At 37.3% G+C, this 22,078-nt stretch overlaps 2 protein-coding genes across 3 annotated transcripts; one reads left to right on the top strand and one right to left on the bottom strand.

Annotated features, from left to right (window-relative positions):
- Nucleotides 1–672: 672 nt before the first annotated feature.
- On the top strand, nt 673–10,562 carry LOC133859628 (alpha-1,4 glucan phosphorylase L isozyme, chloroplastic/amyloplastic). Of its 2 annotated transcripts, none has more exons than XM_062295094.1 (15): nt 673–991; nt 1,968–2,203; nt 2,306–2,407; nt 2,685–2,861; nt 2,980–3,255; nt 3,649–3,920; nt 4,481–4,598; nt 4,690–5,145; nt 5,295–5,447; nt 6,443–6,571; nt 7,071–7,307; nt 7,899–7,975; nt 8,916–9,102; nt 9,354–9,554; nt 10,181–10,562. In XM_062295094.1, the coding sequence occupies exons 1-15, from the start codon at nt 775–777 to the stop codon at nt 10,295–10,297; spliced, it is 2,955 nt and encodes a 984-aa protein (XP_062151078.1). In that variant the 5' UTR covers nt 673–774; the 3' UTR covers nt 10,298–10,562. The 2 variants fall into 2 exon arrangements, with proteins under 2 accessions (XP_062151078.1, XP_062151077.1); XM_062295093.1 differs by having other exon boundaries at nt 674–991; nt 1,965–2,203.
- Nucleotides 10,563–12,179: 1,617 nt separating this feature from the next.
- LOC133859627 (uncharacterized) lies at nt 12,180–14,842 on the bottom strand. Its single transcript, XM_062295092.1, has 2 exons — nt 14,234–14,842; nt 12,180–12,905 (listed from the first exon to the last, which is right to left on the bottom strand). Exons 1-2 carry the CDS (start codon nt 14,672–14,674, stop codon nt 12,330–12,332), a joined length of 1,017 nt encoding a protein of 338 aa, XP_062151076.1. The 5' UTR covers nt 14,675–14,842; the 3' UTR covers nt 12,180–12,329.
- Between the last annotated feature and the right edge of the window lie 7,236 nt (nt 14,843–22,078).

Raw genomic sequence — 22,078 nt, 5'->3', positions numbered from 1 at the left:
TAAATAAGCTCCATATCATTTTATTACTCATATTTTGATAAAAGATTTGTTACGCTTAGCATTTTTCTTCAAACAGATAATCAAAAGAAATGCTACAGTCACCAATGTATAAGCTTCATATAATTTAATATCTTTCTCTTAATAAAAAATTGAGAAATTCTACGTGTAATAAACTTTTATACATTAAATTTTATTAAAATAATGTAAAACTTATTTATTAATATCTATAATAATTTTTTTTATTAATTGTTTTGATCCTCTTTAACTTATTCATATCCTTAACATTTCTTATCAAATAATCCTCTCTCAACTCGGTCACCGTCATCAAGTAAAATCCCTACAAGTGGACGGTGTCCATGGTGTTTAGCATTACCCAACCATTAAACAATGCAACACTTGTTCCCCGATCTTTTATCCCCCTACCTAGGAAATCTTCTTTCAAAAAGGCTCCCCTGCAGTCAAAACCATTACAAAAATTCTACGAGCACATTAGTTTAACCAATGAAACATTGACTAGATTGAAGCGGACGTGGATGTTTGAAACGAGGCTACTGTACGCCCGCCAACTCAGTGATTGTATTGGATACACATAGATCCAACTGCACGAAATAAAAATGCTATAGCTTTTGTTAACAGATTAGTGGGTGGGCTCGTGATTCTATCATTTTCGAAACGACTTTTTTAGATTGAGAACGAGCTTGCGAAAAGGATAAGAAGTCATAGAGTCTCACACTCACTCTCAGTCTCACTGGGATCTGATCGAGTGAGAGAGCAATGGCAGCTTCGCAATTCTCTGCAACGCCGACTCGGCCAGAGGCATTGACGCAATGCAATTCTCTAGCTACAGTGTTCGGGTTCGGTTCTAGAAGCATCGGATCAAAGATGTTGTCGATCAGGACCTTGAGTTCGCGGCCTTCGAGGCGGTGTTTCTCAGTGAAGAACGTATCCGGAGAGACGAAGCAGAAACTGAAGGATCCGATCACCGAAGGAGGTCGGAATTTCCTCCATTTCCGGCTGTTTTTGTTAGAATATTAATTAAATGATTATATGTTTAAGTTTTCGTGATAACTGATGATGATTTAGCGGTGTTCGAACCTGATTTTATACTGTACCTCTCTTTAATGATTAAATTCTTCTTTTACTTTTATTTTTTATTTATTTTTTAAATTAAGCTTTTTTTTTTTTGAGTATTTATTGGTTATTGGAAGCTAGGCGCACGAGAGAGAGATAGAGAGGAGAGATGCTATGCATGTATACGATGGTAGGCAAGTAAATGGTCACAGAGCAGTCCTCTTCTCTCACATAAATGATGGTTATATGTACACCTAATAATTTCTTGTGATGGTGGTCAACTTTGCTATGATGTGAATGACGGCCATGTATTTAGTGACCTGTATGGGACATTTCTCTTCTAATGGAAATGAATATGAATTTTGTGTCCTCTACCAAGCTAGGTTTGGTAATATCGTGTATAATTATTGACATTTTGCCTTGTTAGCATCAAGAAAGGACTGGGACTCACCATTTGTTTGTCTATCAGAAGTCATGCTATTTGATGATCTCAACTATCTTGTTCCAACCAAACTCATTTGACGTGTCTATGCAATTGAGGATGTTTTTGAAAAGGAGTTTATGGGTCAATTATTGAAAATCACCAAATAAAACTGGCTTAATGTTAAGTTGAGCTACTGGTGTGTTCGGATCCCTTTATGATGCTGAGGTGAAAATATGTGATTAGTCGTTGGGAATGTAAGTTACTTTTTCGGGAGGTGGGAGGGGGCTAAGGCCTAAGAGGGAACTGAAAGTGACAGAACTATTATATAACAATCATTATGAAAACTCTCTTCATTCGTGTGTGAGAGAGATTTGGAAGGAGATTCCTATGAAGTTTTCATATATTAATGCTATAGTACTTTTGGTGTTCTACACCATATTTGATGATTATCATTCGTGTTTTGATTTAGAAGCTCCAATCACTCACACTTCATTCAAACCGGATGCTGCATCTCTTGCCTCAAGTATCAAGTACCATGCAGAGTTCACCCCATTGTTTTCTCCAGAGCGGTTTGAGCTTCCAAAGGCTTTCTTTGCAACTGCACAAACTGTTCGTGATGCTCTCATTATTAATTGGAATGCAACATATGATTATCACGAAAATTTGAATGCAAAGCAAGCATACTATTTGTCAATGGAATTTCTACAGGTTTGTCTTGGGGTCTTCTGCATTGATTCCCACATCAATAATACATTTTTATCATCTTCTACTTGCAGGATGTTATTGTTCCCTAACGTTTGATTTTTGTAGGGTAGAGCGCTGTTAAATGCAATTGGTAATTTAGAGCTCACTGGTGCTTATGCAGAGGCTTTGAGAAAGCTTGGACACAAATTAGAACATGTGGCTTCCCAGGTCAGGTTGCTTACTTATGTGATTTCCTTTCATTTTAAAATACTTCGCTATATCAGATGTAAACCAACTATGGTTGTTGGGAGAAAGTAAACACGTGTGACAATTGTGATTAGAGCCAGAAGTTGTAACATTTAACACTTTCCAATCACAAGCTGACACGTGTCAAAAGTTGTAAAAGAGTTGTATGCTTAGCATTTTTTCTTACCTGAATGCATTTTTATGAAAAGTGTACACGTATGTGTCATGGCAGCTAATTTCTTTGGTTGACTTATTATAGGAGCCTGATGCTGCACTTGGTAATGGGGGTCTTGGGCGCCTTGCCTCCTGTTTTCTGGACTCTTTGGCAACATTAAATTACCCAGCATGGGGTTATGGACTTAGATACAAGTATGGCTTGTTTAAACAGCGGATTACGAAAGATGGGCAGGAGGAAGTTGCTGAAGATTGGCTGGAGGTATGCCTGATTTCTGCTTAATTTCTTACACTTCAAGTGCCTTTTAGCAGTGGCATTATGTCTTACTATTCTGGTTGGGTTCATTATTCTTTCAGTTAATTATGGTTTCTCCTTGTAGATGGGCAATCCCTGGGAAATTGTGAGAAATGATGTCTCATATCCTGTAAAATTTTATGGCAACGTTGTCTCAGGATCAGATGGAAAAAGTCACTGGATTGGAGGAGAAGATATAATTGCTGTTGCCTATGATGTTCCAATACCAGGATATAAAACTAAAACCACCATCAACCTGCGACTTTGGTCGACCAAAGCTCTGTCAAAAGATTTTGACTTGTATGCTTTTAACGCCGGAGAGCACACCAAAGCATATGAGGCCCTAACAAATGCTGAGAAGGTTTGGATGCATAAGCTTTTTTTTTTTTTTTATTCTTTTTATAATGATCTTGACTACTATCAGCTCACTTCTTTTAAAACTTTAACAACAAATATAGTTTGGGGCCATACATTTTCTGGAGATTCTGAAGTTGGGAAATAGTGTTGGAATAGAGAATATTGAGTCTTTATCTTTTACCTTGCAATTCTAAGGTTATCATTTTCTTTGTTTCTTGGGGGGGGGGGGGGGGCATTGTGGATGCACTTCCTTAGAGATGATACCCAGTATCTGTATGTCGTGTGTGATCTTGATCACCAGTAATTCCTAATTTGAGATGTTTTCTTCATTTTTAGCACTATGTTAACTGCAACTGGTAGAAAGGATGGCTCTTATAGTGATTTGTTTTAATATCAGATTTGTTATATTCTCTACCCTGGGGATGAATCAATGGAGGGGAAGGTCCTTCGTTTGAAGCAACAATACACTTTATGTTCGGCATCTCTCCAAGATATGATTGCACGTTTCGAGAGAAGATCTGGAGCAAATGTGAAATGGGACGAGTTTCCTAAGAAGGTTGCAGTACAGATGAATGATACTCACCCAACCCTCTGTATCCCAGAGCTGATGAGAATTTTGATAGATTTGAAGGGTTTAAGCTGGAAAGAGGCCTGGAATATCACCCAGAGGTATACACTATTGCTGTTGTACATGCACGCATCAATGAGTTACTTTATATGTTGATTGCACTCTGTACTAGCAGATGTTATTTAGAGAATTTTTGTATATACCATTTCTCCTGTCTCAATTTAAATGTCTTGTTTTTCTTTTTGGGATATCTCAAAATACATGTCCAATTTCTAAAAGTGATTTTTTACGTTAATTTGCTATATTACTTGTATGCTTTTTCACAAAGTAAAGGTCACCTTTAATATAACATCCGGGACATTTTAGGAAGGGATGAGTGTGGTAAATGTTTCCATTGTAATGAACAAGCTAGGGAAACCAGATCATAGTAAGTGGAAAAACTGCACTTCTGCGCTCTCACACAGGTTCCAATTGGTTGGCTTAACCCATGTTTCCATCTGAATAATTAAAAAAGAAAAAAAAAAAAGAAGCATAATTTCCTGCTAGATTCTTTGAACGTTTTCTGACCCTTTACTTTTTGATGTTTTACTGAAGATCTCTGCTTAATACAGGCTCAAATTTAGCAACTTTTATTTCTCACATTCTGCAACCTGTGTGCTAGAACTGTAGCATATACAAATCATACTGTTCTTCCTGAGGCATTGGAGAAATGGAGTTTAGAACTTATGGAGAAACTGCTACCTCGACATGTTGAGATCATAAAAATGATTGATGAAGAGGTAATGCTGGATTATATGCATAACCAAATCTGTTTTACTGGTAGAACTTATCTATACTTGTCCTGATTCCTATCCATTTCACGTTTTCCAGCTTATTCAAACCATAGTGTCTGAGTATGGAACAGCAGATTCTGAATTATTGGAGAAAAAATTGAAGGAGATGAGAATATTAGAAAATGTTGATCTCCCTGCTGCCTTAGCGGATTTACTTGTCAAGCCCAAGGAAAGCCCTGTTGTTGTACCCAGTGAGGAACTTGAAAAGTCTGAAGAAGCAGTTGAACCTGTTGGTGAAGAAGCAGTTGAACCTGTTGGTGAAGAAGCAGTTGAACCTGTTGATGAAGAAGCAGTTGAACCTGTTGATGAAGAAGATGGATCTGAAGAGAAAGGCATTCAGAAAAAGAAAATGGCATTGCCTGAACCAGTACCAGAACCACCAAAGATGGTTCGTATGGCTAATCTTTGTGTTGTGGGAGGTCATGCAGTAAATGGGGTTGCTGAGATACATAGTGAAATAGTAAAGGAGGAAGTATTTAGTTCATTTTTTAAGGTAAACATGTTGATAGCTTATTTTCTTACCCCTTTTCTTTGATCATATATAATGCAGTTAATGATTCTGAAAAATAGCTAGGATATTCAGTCGATGTCTATTATATTGTGAAATATGCTTATATCATCTCTATGCTATAATTTTGGCAGTTGTGGCCTGAGAAATTTCAAAATAAGACAAATGGGGTGACGCCTAGAAGGTGGATCAGCTTCTGCAATCCAGATCTAAGTAAAATAATAACTGACTGGACTGGCTCAGAAGACTGGGTCCTAAATACTGAAAAACTGGGAGAGTTACGAAAGGTAATCCACCATAACCGAATTTCTTGCTGGTAAAACTGTCTCCTTGGTGGATCGTAACTCTTGACTACTGAAACAGATTCTAATTTGTGTTTAATTTTTTTACATGGTTTCTCTTTACTTCTATTTATAATTTGCATTTCGATAGGCTAAAGTTGGACGAGACACAACATGGGTATGGATATAGAATATGCACCTCCTTGGCTCTTTTCAAGCTTGCACCCAATAGGCATGTGCCAGCAAAAAGAGAGGAGTCTTATTGCACACACTTGAAGATTCATAAATAATTTCTTGATATGGTTTTCCATGACATGTAAATTTCAAAATGAGCAGAGCATCCAGTGGCGGATCCAGCCTTGTAAATATGAGGGGGCCAAATTGAAAGAAAAAAATTTTGAGGGGGCAAACTAAAAAAATAAACAAAATTTAAGGTAAAATTTAATATACATATAGATTTTTTTTTTTTTTTTGGGGAAATTTTGGGGGTTGGGGGGGCCAAGGCCCCCCCTAGCCCCCATATAGGTCCGCCAATGAGAGCATCCATGTTGTACAGCCTAAGTAACCCCTAATTTTGTGGTACACATTGAAGAAGAAAAATTGTACTCTTAAGAAATCCAGTATCACTGTGTCTCAGAAATGGCACTTTGACTGCACTTTGCCCAAAATACCTTGCTGAGTCCATGTCTTTTCTTATCTCAACTCAACTCAACTAAGCCCTACACGTTTTCTTATCTGCCTTAGAAAATACTGAATCGAAGTCTATATCTAACATCTCATCCTTTTCTATACAAGGCATTGCAACATTTGGAGTGAAAGCCGTCTTCTTTGTTTATTTACATGAGCTATCCAGAATTTAAAGCCTGTATTTTGAATTTTCAAGCATTCTCTATCCATTTTGCTCTATATGCAGAGAAGATATGTAATAAGTATGTAATTGATAATTTTAGTTTTGCGGCTCCCATGATACCTACTGATCAGAGGATTGTGACTACTAATAGTTTGCAGATAATGAAGATCTTCATACACAGTGGAGGGCAGCAAAAAGGAGCAATAAGATGAAAGTTATATCATTCCTCAAAGAGAAAACAGGATATTCTGTCAGTCCTGATGCAATGTTTGATATTCAGGTAATTTTCTTGCCTCTGAATTCTTCTATTTCGAAGAATGTGAAAAGAAACTGTGGGAATATCTAATAGCTCACCATTAGATGAAAGTAGGAAAAATTAACAGAATGAAGGAAGACTAGGTTATGTTAAATTCCATATACCATCTCTAGATGACGACTCTGGCAAATTATAGATGACATAGAAGTGGTTGACAATTAAGAAGAAAGTTTATCTAAATGCTCCAACCACTGCTTTAGCTCATGATTCGTGTTCATGATAAGTTTTCTTTGCGGACTGGATTGATGTCTTTGCAAAATTATGTATGTCTGTAGAAAAAAATAAATGAATGCCTACAAAGGCTTGTAAATTAACCATAGATTTTTCAAGTTCTAAGCCAGTTTGGTGCAGGTTTGTGGTTTGTGGCTACGACAAATTTTAACTCTATTTTTCCTGTTCCTTTTCCAAAGTCCATTTTTCTTGCATAGCATGGTGAACTGCAAAATGGATTAATTCTTTTTAGGTGAAGCGCATCCATGAATACAAGAGGCAACTATTGAATATCTTGGGAATTGTTTTCCGCTACAAGAAGATGAAAGAAATGAGTGCGGCAGAAAGGAAAGCAAAGTTTGTTCCGCGAGTTTGTATATTTGGAGGAAAAGCGTTTTCTACGTATGTGCAAGCCAAGAGAATTGTGAAATTTATCACTGATGTTGGGGCTACAGTTAACCATGATCCTGAAATAGGTGACTTACTGAAGGTATGGGTGGCTTTGATGCTTAATCTTGATAATGTATTCTGTGTAAAGTCATCATACACTGAATCTCTGTCAAAAAGTTAGCTCTAAGTATTATATGATTAACAACTTGGCTGACTTTTTCTCATTAAGAGTCTCGCATCATAGTTACCGGAATTTAATTGGTAAGTTCTCTAGGTTTTTGGCAGTAATCAAAATAAGGGTTTTGTCTATGTCATAGAGGTATCTCTTTGTATTAAATAGTGGTACATATTGCAATATAACAAGGTTTCTCTTGATGCTTGAGAGGTGAGGTGACATGTCTTTACACTGTTTAGTCAAGTTGGATCCTACCTTCTGGCACATATCAGTACATCTCTATCAGATTCGATCTGTAGATCAATTTAGAGTCAAATTATTGACTTCAATTTATTTAAATTGGATTTGTGAAAGAACTCAAATTTCTCTCTTGGAATTTGTATCAGTTGCTTGCTGCAAATTCCTTTGCATGAGTGATTATAAAGATTAAACTATTGTTTGTGTCTTTGTCTCTGATTACAATGTCAGAGTTTGTGTATCACGCCCAAAGCTCATAGTCTTGTTTGTTTATATTAGGTTGTTTTTGTCCCTGATTACAACGTTAGTGTTGCCGAATTGCTTATTCCTGCAAGTGAGCTATCACAACATATAAGGTATTTAACTTTCATTCTTGATATGGTTATCTTGCTTTGTTTGTCTCTTGGTTGTGTAGCTTGTATTTGCTGCCTATGGTAAATGGACGAACAGAACTAGGAGTTGGTCTCAAACTTGTCCCACTATTTGTGTTTGTAATAGATGGTTGATGCTTGGGATCAGGCTAGGCAAAATGCGGCCTCTTTTGTCTAAATATTAGATGGCCTGTGCTTTATTGAGCCCAGGCAAAACCCTCTCAATTTGAGGCCTGAAATTGATTTTTGGGCGAGCTTTAGGTGGTCTACCATTGGCTGGAGCTGGGCTCTGATTAATATGCAATGAAGTTATCTAGATTTTTTTCTTTACCAGTATTCTACAATGCTTGAAAGGTGCATAGTAGATAAATGGTGGAAAGCATGAATAATTAGCGTTAAACTGAGGTTAAGGGTGCTAAGATTTTGCAAAATGCTTGTTCAAGTTAATTCTCAGTCTGATTCTAGTACTTTGATACTGATGCAGAGAATTTGGGTTCTTTCTTCACATCCTATTATGTCCAGTGTTTCAGTAGTAATACCAAAACAAAAACCAATTAGTTGGAGGTCTGTGGGAATGTTTCCAGAGGTGTTGCTTGGTATTGTTTGGCAGTTCCAAACGCAATAATGTCATATCAGTACAATTAGAATAAAGACTTAGAATATGTACTGTTACGGCCAAAATATTTCATTAATTATTGCTGGAAATGCCTATTCAAGAGATGTTGAAGCCTTCTGCTGCAGAGACAACCATTTTGTATATTATTATTTTTCATATCTTCATATCGAGTAGTAACTTTTTGAATTGCGATGAGAATATGTGGAAGTGAAGAATGATTTGCTGAAGTCTTTATGTATTAGTTAATTGTGTTAGATAACGCTTTCATAAAACTGACATTCTCTTTCTTCCTCCCCTTTCTCTCTGTAGTACTGCTGGGATGGAGGCCAGCGGAACTAGCAATATGAAGTTTGCGATGAATGGCTGCCTTCTGATTGGGACCCTGGATGGTGCGAATGTTGAAATAAGAGAAGAGGTTGGACAGGACAACTTTTTCCTCTTTGGTGCCAAAGCTCACGAGATTGCTGGGCTCAGGAAAGAAAGAGCTGAGGGGAAGGTATGCCCTTATGAGCAAATGATCACTTTTGTTTTGTTCTTTTGCTACTGAACCTGTCAAATTGTTTCTAGGGTACTGTATAATAGTGATGATTGCTAGGCTGATGGGTTTGGCGGTAAATATACAATTCTTCATTGTAAAGAGAAGCTGAAAATTGAAAAGAGAAAAAGAAAATTATTGCTTCTATTATTCTTGTCTTGGGTACTCCTAATGCAATTTTAACCTCGCTGAACTCTTGGGTCTTGATGTAGTTTGTTCCGGATCCACGTTTTGAGGAAGTCAAAGAATTTGTCAGAAGTGGTGCTTTTGGGTCTAACAACTATGATGAACTGATGGGATCTTTGGAAGGAAATGAAGGTTTTGGCCTTGCTGATTATTTCCTTGTGGGCAAGGACTTCCCCAGCTACATAGAATGCCAAGAGGAGGTTGATGAAGCATATCAAGACCAAAAGGTGAGTTCTATGTGCAAATATTATGCAGTTTGTTAAAGAAATCTGTGCAACCAAAATTCACGGAGGAAGTACACTATTCCATTTTTAATCTACAGTGTCCATTTGAATGTGTATTTGCTTCCATCTACAAAATTTTAAGAATTTTCCAGCATGTAAAATCCTTATGTGGCTCATCCATCAAGCATATCCAACTCAAACAGTTAAAGCTTCTAGCTATCCCAAAAACTTAAGCCGATGAGAAAGATGAATTTAATAATTTAATTAACATTCTAACATTCATTCTCACGTGTGGATTCAAACTCTCTTAGGTTCAACGTGCTAAAATGTGAATAAACTGTAGAATCAAGTTTTGAACTTAAGACTTCTGCTATGATTTCATGTTAAATCACTTAATTATTCCAAAAACTTGAGCTGATGAGAAATTATGAATTTAATCATTTAATTAATATTCTAACATATCTCATAGAATTGTGGAATATTCACTCAATTATTGCAAATAGTTGGTGGCCGTTCACATTGCTTCTGATACTAAAATTTATCTATATTGAGATGCCTCTTATATCTATACATGCATTCACAATTCTAAGTCATTCTAATTTGGTAGTGTTATTTGTGCCTAATATCAGAAATGGACAAAAATGTCGATCTTGAATACAGCGGGTTCATACAAGTTCAGCAGTGACAGAACCATCCGCGAGTATGCCAAGGACATATGGAACATTGAACCTGTCCAATTGCAGTAGAAGCGTATGTGTATACGGAGTGGTAAGAAATAGTATTGGTACATAGTGTACTTTCTTTTGGTCTGTTCATCTTTTCACTAGGTAGAGTAAAATGCTGGGAGCAAGGTGTAGTTCAAATAAAATTATGTAATAAATGATCCGAGGTGTCCGGCTTTTACTTGTGAACAAAAGTGGTTCTTGGTTACCTCGCAATTTTGCCATGGCTTACCAGTCACCATGTTTGAACCTTAGTCATGAATAAAGATGCTTAGATTATCTGGTGAAAGGGCTATAGTTCCACCCAAATATGCTTTTGACCATCAAGGATGACTTCGCATGGATTCTCTAATCATGCCACAGCAGTACTTATCCTTTTGTGTTTTAATCGGAGATAATAGTCTTATAGATGATGCCTTACTCTCCAATGTGAGGTTGCAGTTGTATTGCCAGCATTTTATAAATTAGGGCTCGTTTGGTTTGCGGAATAGACTCTTGGAATGGAATGACTATGTTTAGTAGGAATCTATTATTTGGAATAGTTATTTTCATTGGAATACATATTTCCTTACGAAGAGGAATACCTATTCTTTTAAAAAAAATGAGAGGAATACCTATTCAAATGGAAACAAACTAGATTTTCCAAAACAAACACTATTTTTTATTTTTTTTTTAATTTTTTTTTTCAAAAAAAAGAGGGGGGGAAAACGAAACCTCACCCCCCCTTAACAGTGGCTGGCCGACCACCCCAATGGGTGGTTGGCCAGCCACATATGGCTCCAACCACCCCCGGGGCGATTTGGGGGTGGCCTGTGCCACCCCCAGGGTGTCTCGGGGGTGGTCGCGGCTGGCTATTTTGTGGGTGGCCGACTTGGTGGTCGGCCAACCTATAGTTTTCAATTTATATATATATAATGTGGGGTGTTTTTAGTAATTTTGATTGTATTCCAATTAATGTATATGAGTTGTTGCCAAATTAAATTAAGAAGAGTAATGCTATATATCATCCCCTTGTTCTCTTTTTGTCTTCCCAAAATTGATGTGGCTCTTAAAATTACCATTGGATCAAAATCCAAGAGTGATATATCAAAAATTCAATGGTAATTTTAAGAGCCACATCAATTTTAGGGGGACAAAAGGAGGACAAGGGGATGATGTGTAGCATTACTCAATTAAGAATAACCATTCTATTCTACCACTTTCTATTAATAAGAATAGCTATTCATTTTCCTAATGGAATAGTCATTTCGCAAACTAAACGAGACCTTAGTTTTGGATAAAATTAGAATGCCAAGACAACTCTTGCCATGCTTAAGAGCATTTTCATTCGGCTAGCCAAGATTCTAAAATGAGATTAAAATGAACTACATTTGGCTCGGCAAAATTCTAAAACATTTGGTGAGTTGCTCATTTACCAAATGTGAAAAAAAAAAAAAAAAAAAAATTAAAAGATCTTAAACATTCTTGCTCCTCTCAAAGAAACAATAAAAAAATTCTTCAAAATAAATATTTTTAAATGAAATATTGAAAGTGAATATCTAAAATAAAAAGCCGACTCAGCATATTTTCTCTCCATTTGAGCAAATTTCTTTGTAAATTTTAAGGGAAGCTAAGTCATATATCTATGACAATAAAAGAGGCCAGTGATTCTAATTCTGCCTCTGCTATTTAAAATTCACTGGAGAGTCAAACCAGATCTCTTGTTAGGAGAATTGATGGAGAGGGGACGTTTAACCGTCCCCTCTATCAATTCTCCTCTTGTTAAGGGAACATAATAATCAGTTCTTGCTTTTGGGTGTCATGTCTTTGGAGAAACAAATTGCTTGTCCGATTTTTGTTCTTGTTTCTGTAAAAACAACAGGGCAGGCTTGTTGATCGCATGAGCTGGGTTTAGAGACGTAAGAGATATACAAGGATGTGGCTGTAAATAATATAAAACTTCGACTGCTTTTCCTCAGAAAAGGAAGCATGGCTGGTCACATAATGTTCCAGAAGTGGAAGACAAGGATACCGTAAAGACAACTAATACAGCCCAAAAAATTCCCACAATTTATCTTTAGCTGGCAGCAGACATTCCTGTTCCAGCTGCATGTTTCTTCATCATATCAGCATGCTTTTGTCCTGCAAGATGAGAATTAAAGACCGTCTCACTATTACACACAACATTACACATTGCACATGTCCTTACTGCCTCGGCTGCCGCCCCACCTTGAAGAACCTTCCGTCTCTTTGTTTCCAAATCCTCTACAGGCTCCGCTGCCTTCTTCCTACTATTTTGCAAATCAACAGCTTCGCCCGTATCACCGATATCAGGCGGTACTTGTGGCCCAATTGCAGGATTATCTGATTCTGCAGAACTTTGGGCACAGGGAGTAGCTTCATTTAATTTCTCCAGGTTCTTCTTGTGCTTCTTTCCCAACTTATGTTTGTCCAGTACACGCTTGGTGTCGCAATTGATTTTGCAAACTTCACAATGTGCAGATTGTACAATCTTTGACTTTGCTCTCATAATCTTTGTAGGTTTCTTCCAGGTGCTATTTCCATGAGGCCGACCTGTACTGTTAGCCCACGAAGCGAACTTTGAATTTGCAATAACCAACTGTTTCGTCCCATATGATGGTAGTGACACACTCTGCACAGATGTTAGGAAATTAACTTCAAAACAATACAAAATATACTAGTGCATGACAGAATGTATTTTTTTTTTTTTAAAAAAAAAAACTTCTATTTCAAACCATTTACATTTTCTTCATGCACCTTTTCCTAAATGTGTAGGGAAACAACGTCACTAATCGAAGGTAAGAGTTTAAAATTTACACGACTGCCCAAACAACCTACCATGGGGCTTCCTCAGACTTACCAAGGGGAAGCTAACCCAGTTGCCAATTCCATTCTCAATCACAACATGAGCATGCACGAAACAAGCAAAAGCACATGCCTGGAACTGCAGCACCAGCGCCTAAGCTAACAAACCTGCATAACCTTCAATAGATCCCATACTTACTTTATGGGATGGTTTCTTCAGCTGATTTGGGTTGTCTTGGGTTATGCCTAGACGAGTAGTCGACTAATATACGTGTTGGTGGACTGCCGAGAGCGCTCGGAGTACTATTGTGTGGAAGATAGTGCTTTCATGCCTCTTGTGGTATGGAGGGAAATAAATGATAAAAGTTTTGAGGACCGTGAGAGGACTTTGGAAGAGCTTAAGTCGTTATTTTTCTATACTTCATATCTTTGAACAACAGTTTTTGTTTCTTCTTTGTGATTAGTTATCATGATTTTCTTGTTCTCTTTTCTCCTTCAAGTTAAATGTTTTCTGATGTATACTTCCTATGTACCTGGGCGCCTTACGCTTTTAATGATATCTCTATTACATATAAAAAAAAAAATGTTTTATATTGGAGAGTGCACTAAACCAGAAAATGGACTATTTGCAGCATGACAATTCAACACCCAGGTTCCCCATCCCCTTGGAGTTCACCTGTAGCTCAGATTACATCTCTTTCCCTATACAAATAAAGACGGGAATGAGGCCATGGATTAAAAATTTCTAGAGGGGAAAACTTGGTGCAACCAAAGCAGACAGTACTTAAGGACTCAGCTGAACGAGAGCTATATAGTATTCAGGATTGAAAATTCTAATATCCCTCCCCCTCCCTCCCTCTCGTTTTCTTTTCCTACCTAGTACATATTTTCCGACATTTCCACAGCAATCAGAACACAACCAAAATATGGCATTCAAAACTCTAATTTCTTTCCTTTGCTAGGCTTTCTTGTCAATCAACTGTACACCAAAATCACAATGCAATTAACATATTAACCAAAGTTTTTTTTTTTTTTTTTTTAAAAAAATAAAAAAAATAAGTCCAATGAAAACACAAACTTAAATTTGTATATGAAAATAATATCACCCGGAATTAAGAAAAGACAAAAACTTGTATAAGAAAAGAATTTACTCACAGCTCCATAGCCAACCGGGTCCGCCCCGTATTGCCGGACATTATCCTTGACGGCCCAATTCGGCGACATCGGGTCCGAATAGTACCCGTAGGAGCTCGTATCCACCGTCCGATGGTGGAGACCGTACGACCCAGCACGGGAATGGCCTTCAATGCCCAAATGGACATCTGAGTACGAACTCAGGGAGGCATAGGAGTCGACCCCAAGTCCCCTGAGCCGACGGTCGGGGCCAATGCCCGGGTACAAGTCATGGCGTTCGAGAGAGGAGGGGGGAGGGGCAGTGAGGGAAATTGGGTTAGGGTTTGAAGGGTCGTATGGGTAATGGAACGAAGAGTAGAGTGGAGGGTAGCCTGGGTAGGGGTCTGTGGATCGTTGGTTAGGGTTTGGTGGCTGTGCTACTTGTGGGTTTGGGTGAATCTCAGGCCACCTGGTGTAGTCCATGGAGTTTTTCAGCTTTTCATGCAGAGCTTTTCAGAGAGCAGGGAGATTTTCCGTTCTGTTCTTCTTTCTTTCTTTTTTTCTTGGGTTGTGCGTTTGAGAAGAAAGAGAGAGAGAGAAAGAGTGGCCTGTAGAATCTTGAAGTTTGCTCTCAGGGATGTCTTTATTTTTCTTTTTTCTTTTTTGGCGTGATTTAGAAGGGATTGATGACATTGGATCTGGGCTTATAGTGGGCCTATAGTGGGCCTTTTTGGATTGCTTTTTTGGAGCTTTTGTTTGTAGAGAGAGAGAGCTTTACTAAAAAGCTCTTCTACTAAAAAAAATAATAATTTGTTTCAACTGCTTCAGCAGCTACATGTGAAGTCATTTGAAACTATTATAGTTGTTTGATAACAAAACCAAATCACAAATGTTTGGTTCATCATTCTGCATTTTTTTTTTTTTTTTTGAGATAGACAAAAAATGTGAAAATTCACTATTAAATATGTGAGTTCCACATGTAGATTTTACAAATTCAATGATTAATTTTTTTTTTAAAAAAATGTCTATGATGGTCAAAGAGGTCGTTTAGGCAAACCATCGGGCACTTGATGTACCAAAATATAAATATGTTTCCAAACACTGTCGCTCTAGCTAACTTCAATGGTCCCAAATCATTCTTGGGACAGTTGTATACAACCCTGGGCTTATGATTCTTATCAAGACCAAAGATGTTATAAGGAGGTGGCTCACAAGCCACCGTAGGCCACCCTTGCGAGCCACTCCTAGCCATCTTTGGTGGCTCTTTTAATTCTTCTTTGGCTGGTTGCTCAATCTTTTTGGCTTCTTCCTCGGCTTTCAACCAGGGGCGGTCCTACATTGGGGCTATTGGGCTGGGGGCCAGGGCCCCCCCAAGCACCAAAATTTTCCCCAAAAAAAAAATATTCTAAAAAAAAAAAAAAAAAAAAATTTTACCCCCTAATTTTTTTAATTTTTTTAGTTTTACCCCCTCAATTTTTATTTTTTTTTTTTAATTTGGCCCTCCATTTTTACGAGCCTGGGTCCGCCACTGCTTTCAACCTTGCTTCTTCTTTCGCTGTTTCAAGAGCTTGGATCCAAGGGCAAATCTGAAAAAATAAAAAATTTTAATTTTTTTTTTTCTTGAGAAAACCAAGGCCCCAAGGCTCTATGTGGCTCCGCCACTGCTTGGATCAGACTCTACGAGGAGAATCTTGGGCATCAAATGCTCCGCAACATCAGCTGGAGACATTTGTTTCTTCCAACAACTCACTGATTCTGCCAAACAAAGGGTGAGATTCAGTTTTAAGATAGCTCTTGGCCAGCCCCTCGAACGCTTCAAACCTGCAGTACGACAATTCTATGTGCTTATGACTTATCCATCCGCCCTCTTCGAATCAGTGCTGGATATATTTATTTGTGTGTCATCTGGGATTTGTGAATTCTTCTGGTTCGAGGAAATGGAACGGATCGGTGCTTGAGTTTTCTGCATTTTAGATTCTTGCTTAACAAGACCTCTAAGAGAGAGAGAGAGAATAAAAAAAATTAAAAGTGGTATTGTTTCCTATATTTAAAAAAAATGGTTGGGTAATACCGTATGTCAATTGAAGAAAACTTACAAAGTGAGACTTGGTGCCAACATTAGTAATATTTTCTTTTTTTCTGACCCCGCCATTGCTTGATTATACACTGAATGATTTCTTTCAAACTGGCTTTCCTATCCGCCATTAAGCTCCAAATTTCTGGGACTGCATATCTCCCACTTGCATTGACTTCATTCAGTTCCAGTAATGCTTTGGTAACAGCCTCGTATACATCCTCACCCCATTCAGTTTTCAACTTGCAAGTCTTTGTCGCCTTCATCTATTTGTTCCTGCATTTCACCATTTTCCATGACTTTCTTGAAAGGTTGCCAATGTGGATTCTTCAACTTTTCTTGCCATTCCGAACATAATTCAGCAGATATCTTCTCCCAGTCTTCACCAGGGAATTTCTGTGAGCATATATCTTTAAAAGGTTTCCAGTCAACCTCCCCCATTCTTTTTATTCCTAATTTTGTTCGCCCAGTCAACATATCTTGCAAGCCCTGCATGGCAAAACAGCCAGGACATTATTAGCATGTTTTGGAGATGGAACTAGCAAAGCGAAACAACTGGCGAATTGTATGCAAAAAGTGGGGGAATAAAGCCATACTTCTATTGATTCTTTGCGAGCCTCTTGTAGCTCTTGGTTAAGCATGCGCTCTTTAACCAACAGAACAGAGTTAAGGGTTTCTGTTTCATCTGTCTTTTCCTCTTGAGCCTGCAATTCTTCTTTCAACTGCATGAGTTACAATCGAACTTTTTATGTTAGCTTATCAAAAATTACCATCAATCTCTAACTTATCAGAAAAAGTACATTATAATTCCTCTGGTTGTGAAAGTGATACATGCATTATTCCTCTGGATCAAGTGTATATTACTGAGTGCATCATCCAGCTTATTCACATAATAAAACATTAATGTGAAGACATGAAAAATAATTTTAAACAAAAATAAAAAGAAGAAAGATTCTGTGAAGCATACAATTGGGAGCTATTTTAGTTAATTAGAATGACACTATTTCCTGAACTTCAGGAGACCGTGCATGGTTGAACTTGAGACATGAATGTATTAACAGTGGGAAAGTAGATCTCGAGGTTGTCTTTCAGTGCAGGTTCACTGGATGTAACCGATGTTGATAGATACAGTGTAGAATTGTGGAGCAGTTACAATCTGATATGAAGCAAATCTAAGCAGAAGCTGGGACTAAAATAGGTATTTAGACCCAAATTTCTACTACATTGCTTTTTGTATAAAGGGCTGCTGGACGACTTTGTTAAAGTCGTTGGAACTGAGAGGATCTTCTAGCCAATATTTAGAATATCTGCTAAGAGCCTAAGACCGATAAAAGACTCTTCAGCCCATTCTAGCAGAATGCTGATCTTTATAGGTCAGTTCAGTTCATGCACATTTTTTGACTTCCCTATAATACCCACATAGAATGCAGCTCCTAGTGACCAGTTATACAACTAAGAGTCAACAGTATGAAAATGTAGAACTGCAGCTTTCTCAGGACTTTAAGAACTTAAAGAGAACCAATTGAGATCCTTTTATACAAAATTATAGCCAAGATGCTGTAACTAAACCTAAAAGTAGAGAAACGCTACAAACAATGACAGATACTATGCTAATTTGAATAGCCATTCCCATTCACACCCTTGATTGAAATTTGGCAATGACAAGACAACACCAAAAAGTTTCCAAAGGCTTGAACTGATGCTGCATCACTTTACCATGCTTAATATAATCTTATTAATAAGTACTTATAAAAAAAATAATCTTATTAATAATCGAATGCAATCATATGATTGAGCCAATTCAACGTAATTCTTTTTAATATTCTTGTAATATTGAAGTTTTCAAAGAGATGTTCAGGTGTCTATTGACTACTGTACTAACCTTTTCAATGTCGTTCAAAAATCTTCTTCGCTCCAGGTCATTGTGGGCTTTACTCTCCTCCAATTCTTTGGCTTGCTGGTGGAGCTCTTTCTTTTTACATTCCAAGGCCTCATCCAGCTTCCTGTTGATGTACTGCGTTTTTCGCATCTCTGGGGAGATGAAAGGGTATGGGTTAAACACAAATTCAAAGGAAATTTTAACAGACATACCTGAGAAATCTAAATGTTGTGCAAGGCTATGCAAGCTATAAGTGCACTGATAGATGTAAACAACATAGAATAGCTGAATGAATGGAAGTGAGACTAACATGAAAGGAGGAAACAAAAAACCCTTTCAGAGACATTCAAACTTCATGATGTATGTATCTAATAAATTAAGTTCAGAGACTGACAATAATATCCTGAAGTGGCTTGTTTCTAGGAGAAATGCTACTTGACAAGCTTGCATCCACTAAGCATACTTTAGAATCAGGAGTGGCTTAGGAGCATTAATAGATCAAAGTAGTCTTCCATAGGGACAGATTCACATTATCTCTTGAAATTTATTGAATTAAATTTTTTTGGATTGCAGTATCAGAAAGCAAAAGAGAACACAGTTCCTGGTTTGTCACTTAGAAACTAATAGAAGTATCTTGCCGCAATATTTTCCTACAAGATTCTATTCATATGAGCAATGAGAAGTCAACCGTATTTGACCTTCTACCTTTTGATCAAAATTTAATCTAGATGTTCTTGTCAAATCTGTCCTGCACAAACGATCTAACCATAGAAAATTGTTCATGAAGAAAAACTCATAACCATTGTCTTATTTTTATTTTGATAAGTAATCGAAATATCATTAAAAGCGAAATGCGCAACCTGGGTACACAAAAAGTATAGAACAGAAACACCTAGCTAAAAGTAGAAAAAAGAATAAGGAAATCATGAAAACTAAGCATCAAATGAGCTAAAAACACAGCTGTCCAAATATAAAGAGTATTAAAGAAAAAGGACTTAAGCTAAACCAACGTCCTCTCATGGTTTTTAAAACTTCTATCATTGTCTTATAGATGCCAAGAAACTAGGAAAAGCCTCTTTTAGAGACATTCAATCTCAGAACTTTGATCTTACTACTAAATACAACAGCCACCAGTGCCTAATGGATATATATATATGCATGACATGATAACGATAAACAAGGAATGATACAGTATAACTTCAATGAATAACAAACCTGAATGCAACATATTTGTTTCATTCATCAGCCTTTCAACAGTTGCAGAGGACTCATTGTACTTGTGCGTCATTTCCAAAATTCTTGCGTCTTTGGATTTAACTTCCTTTGTAATTCTGGAAACAGTAGCCATTGTCTCATTATACTTATGCTCACTCTGCGTCATTTCCAAGACTTCCTCTTCAATTCTGGAAACAGTAGCCATTGCCTCATTATACTTATGCTCCTTCTGCATCATTTCCAAAATTCTGGCATCTTTGGATTTAACTGCCTCTGTAAGTCTGGAAACAGTAGCCACTTTCTCATTATACTTATGCGTCATTTCCAAAATTCTTGCGTCTTTGGATTTAACTTCCTCTATAAGTCTGGAAACGGTAGCCATTGTCTCATTATACTTGTGCTCCATCTGCTTCATTTCCAAAACTTCCTTTGTAAGTCTGGAAACAGTACCCATTGTGTCATTATACTTATGCTTCATCTGCGTCATTTCCAAAATTCTTGCGTCTTTGGATTTAACTTCCTCTGTAAGTCTGGAAACAGTAGCCATTGTATTATCAATCTGGTTTGCAAACCCCATAGCAAATTCGCGGCATTTGATTAATTCATTTTCCAAGATGTGGTTCCACATTTGGACAAAAATTTTAGGTGCCTGCAGCATCAGTCAAAAATAAGTTTAAGCAAATTGAACCATTACGTGAACTAAAGCCAAGGGTATCAGATTTAGCACTTCATGCATCTAGAAAATGGACATTTTGAGGGTAATTTATGCATAAACAGTTGTTTGTGAAGTAAAAATTATACGGGCTTGTTACTATCAATTTATACAAGTAGAAAATAACAGAGGTAAAAGCTTCTTCTTCAATCGTCATTTACAAATTTATACAAGCTTTAGTTTCCCTAACGCTTTAATTTACGCAACAAATTGACTGGAACTTTTGGAATTTTCAATATCTGATTATTTGTTTTGGCTTCACAAAATGAGAATGTCCAGCTTAGCTGAGAGAGAGTTGGAATATTTCACGCCTTGAAGAGAGAGAGAGAGAGAGAGAGAGAGAGAGAGAGCTGAGGTAATTTATGCTCATAATTTAAAAAACTTAGAATAGAAAATCATTTGGGTTGATTAATCTAATCGTAAATAGTATTAATAAAGAGATGGGGAAATAAAACACATTAATAATGTTTCCTAATCTTAATCATAGATATCATCATCATCATCATCATGAATAACAGAAATAAACTACGTTGGCCTTAACCAGATCAAATGTAATATAAAAAATCACGATTCCCAAAACCCCAGGCAACAAAAGAAGGAAAAAAGAAAGCATTAAAGCAGACATTTTGCTTAAGAAAGTTTAAGAACCACACATAATCGAATCAGAATGGACATAAATCGCCGGAAAAAAAAAATGGAAATACAAACAAGTAAGGAATATCCATTGCACCCAAATCTCAAGATGCACGTAAAATGGCAAGCAAAACGCAATATATTTTTTTTTTTTTGAAGTTACACACAGAAACTTGGACCCAGAATCCAAGTAAAAAGAACAAAGAAAAGAGACTAAAATACCAAGTCTTAGGGAAATGGTTTCTACTTTCAAGTTCAGCCTTTGTGCAGCTATGGTGCTCTGCAGTGAGTGGCTTTGGAGTGAAAGGCAGAGAAAGGGGAGAAAAGGTGGCAGCTTTTGATATGGACAAAGACCAAGTTCAAAACAATGCTTTTGCCCTTCCGTCGGCTTTCACAAAGAGAAAGCGTAATCTTTTGCCCTTCCGTCTGCTTCTTTTTCTTCTTTGTGTTGATGGGCGTGCTTTTGAAGTTTTGAACGCTCCATGATCTGTGTCTTATGTAGAGAAACAGAGAAAGATGAAGTCACGAAGGGTGAGAAAGACGAAGGCGGAAGGCCAAAGGGTGAGTCTGGGTGAAGGGCGAAGGCACTTGTCAGGGGTAGTGGCGAAAAAAGGTGGCAGCTTGAAGATGTGCGAGGAAGAAGGGAAGGAAGTTGGAGTTTGAGCTTTGAAGGTTCTGGAAGAGAGAGGAAGATACGCAGGCTGTCTGTCGTGCACGTGGCAGCTAGGGGGAAAATATAAGGCAAGTGCAATCCTAGTTTAAGAAAGAGATAGATCCTTCCCCCATCTAAATATACAACTTAGAGTTTCACTCCTTCCCTATATAGTATATAGTAAGGGGATCATTCACTAATTTTAGAGTTTTTTTCCTTTAAAATAACTAAAATAAGGTGAAAAACTACCTTATCATATAGCCAAGAGTGATAAAAAAATTAAATATTTAAATGAATCATTTTTCTTTAAGAAATTTGATTGATTAAAGGAAACTACAGATAATTGACAAATTCGAACATGCCTTATTTTTACCGTTTAGCCTTATATACTGGCATTAGAAAAGAGACACCCAAAACGCATACACCCAAAGCATAAAACGCTACATGCTGTGTTTTCAACCTTTTCAATGTCGTTCAAAAAAGTTCTTCGCTCCAGGTCATTGTGGGCTTTACTCAATTACTCTCCTCCGATCCAATTCTTTGGCTTGCTGGTCGAGCTCTTTCTTTTTACATTCCAAGGCCTCATCCAGCTTCCTGTTGATGGACTGCGTTTTTCGCATCTCTGGGGAGATGAAATGGTATGGGTTAAACACAAATTCAAAGGAAATTCTATCAAACAAATGCCCGAGAAATCTAAATGTTGTGCAAGGCTATGCAAGCTA

The sequence above is a fragment of the Alnus glutinosa genome, chromosome 2 (assembly GCF_958979055.1).
Source record: "Alnus glutinosa chromosome 2, dhAlnGlut1.1, whole genome shotgun sequence".
NCBI classification, from domain to species: Eukaryota; Viridiplantae; Streptophyta; class Magnoliopsida; order Fagales; family Betulaceae; genus Alnus; species Alnus glutinosa.
Note: the sequence above shows the minus strand (reverse complement) of the source record. Positions and strands in the feature narration are given on the sequence as shown.

Bases quoted from the DNA above. Each gene is read 5' to 3' on its own strand.
- LOC133859627 (XM_062295092.1), bottom strand. From the start codon at position 14,674: ATGGACTACACCAGGTGGCCTGAGATTCACCCAAACCCACAAGTAGCA. The intron at 12,906-14,233 runs GTGAGTAAATTC...ACATCTGTGCAG, and splicing joins ACCCGGTTGGCTATGGAGCT to AGTGTGTCACTACCATCATA.
- LOC133859628 (XM_062295093.1), top strand. From the start codon at position 775: ATGGCAGCTTCGCAATTCTCTGCAACGCCGACTCGGCCAGAGGCATTG. The intron at 2,204-2,305 runs GTTTGTCTTGGG...TGATTTTTGTAG, and splicing joins TGTCAATGGAATTTCTACAG to GGTAGAGCGCTGTTAAATGC. The intron at 4,599-4,689 runs GTAATGCTGGAT...CACGTTTTCCAG, and splicing joins TAAAAATGATTGATGAAGAG to CTTATTCAAACCATAGTGTC.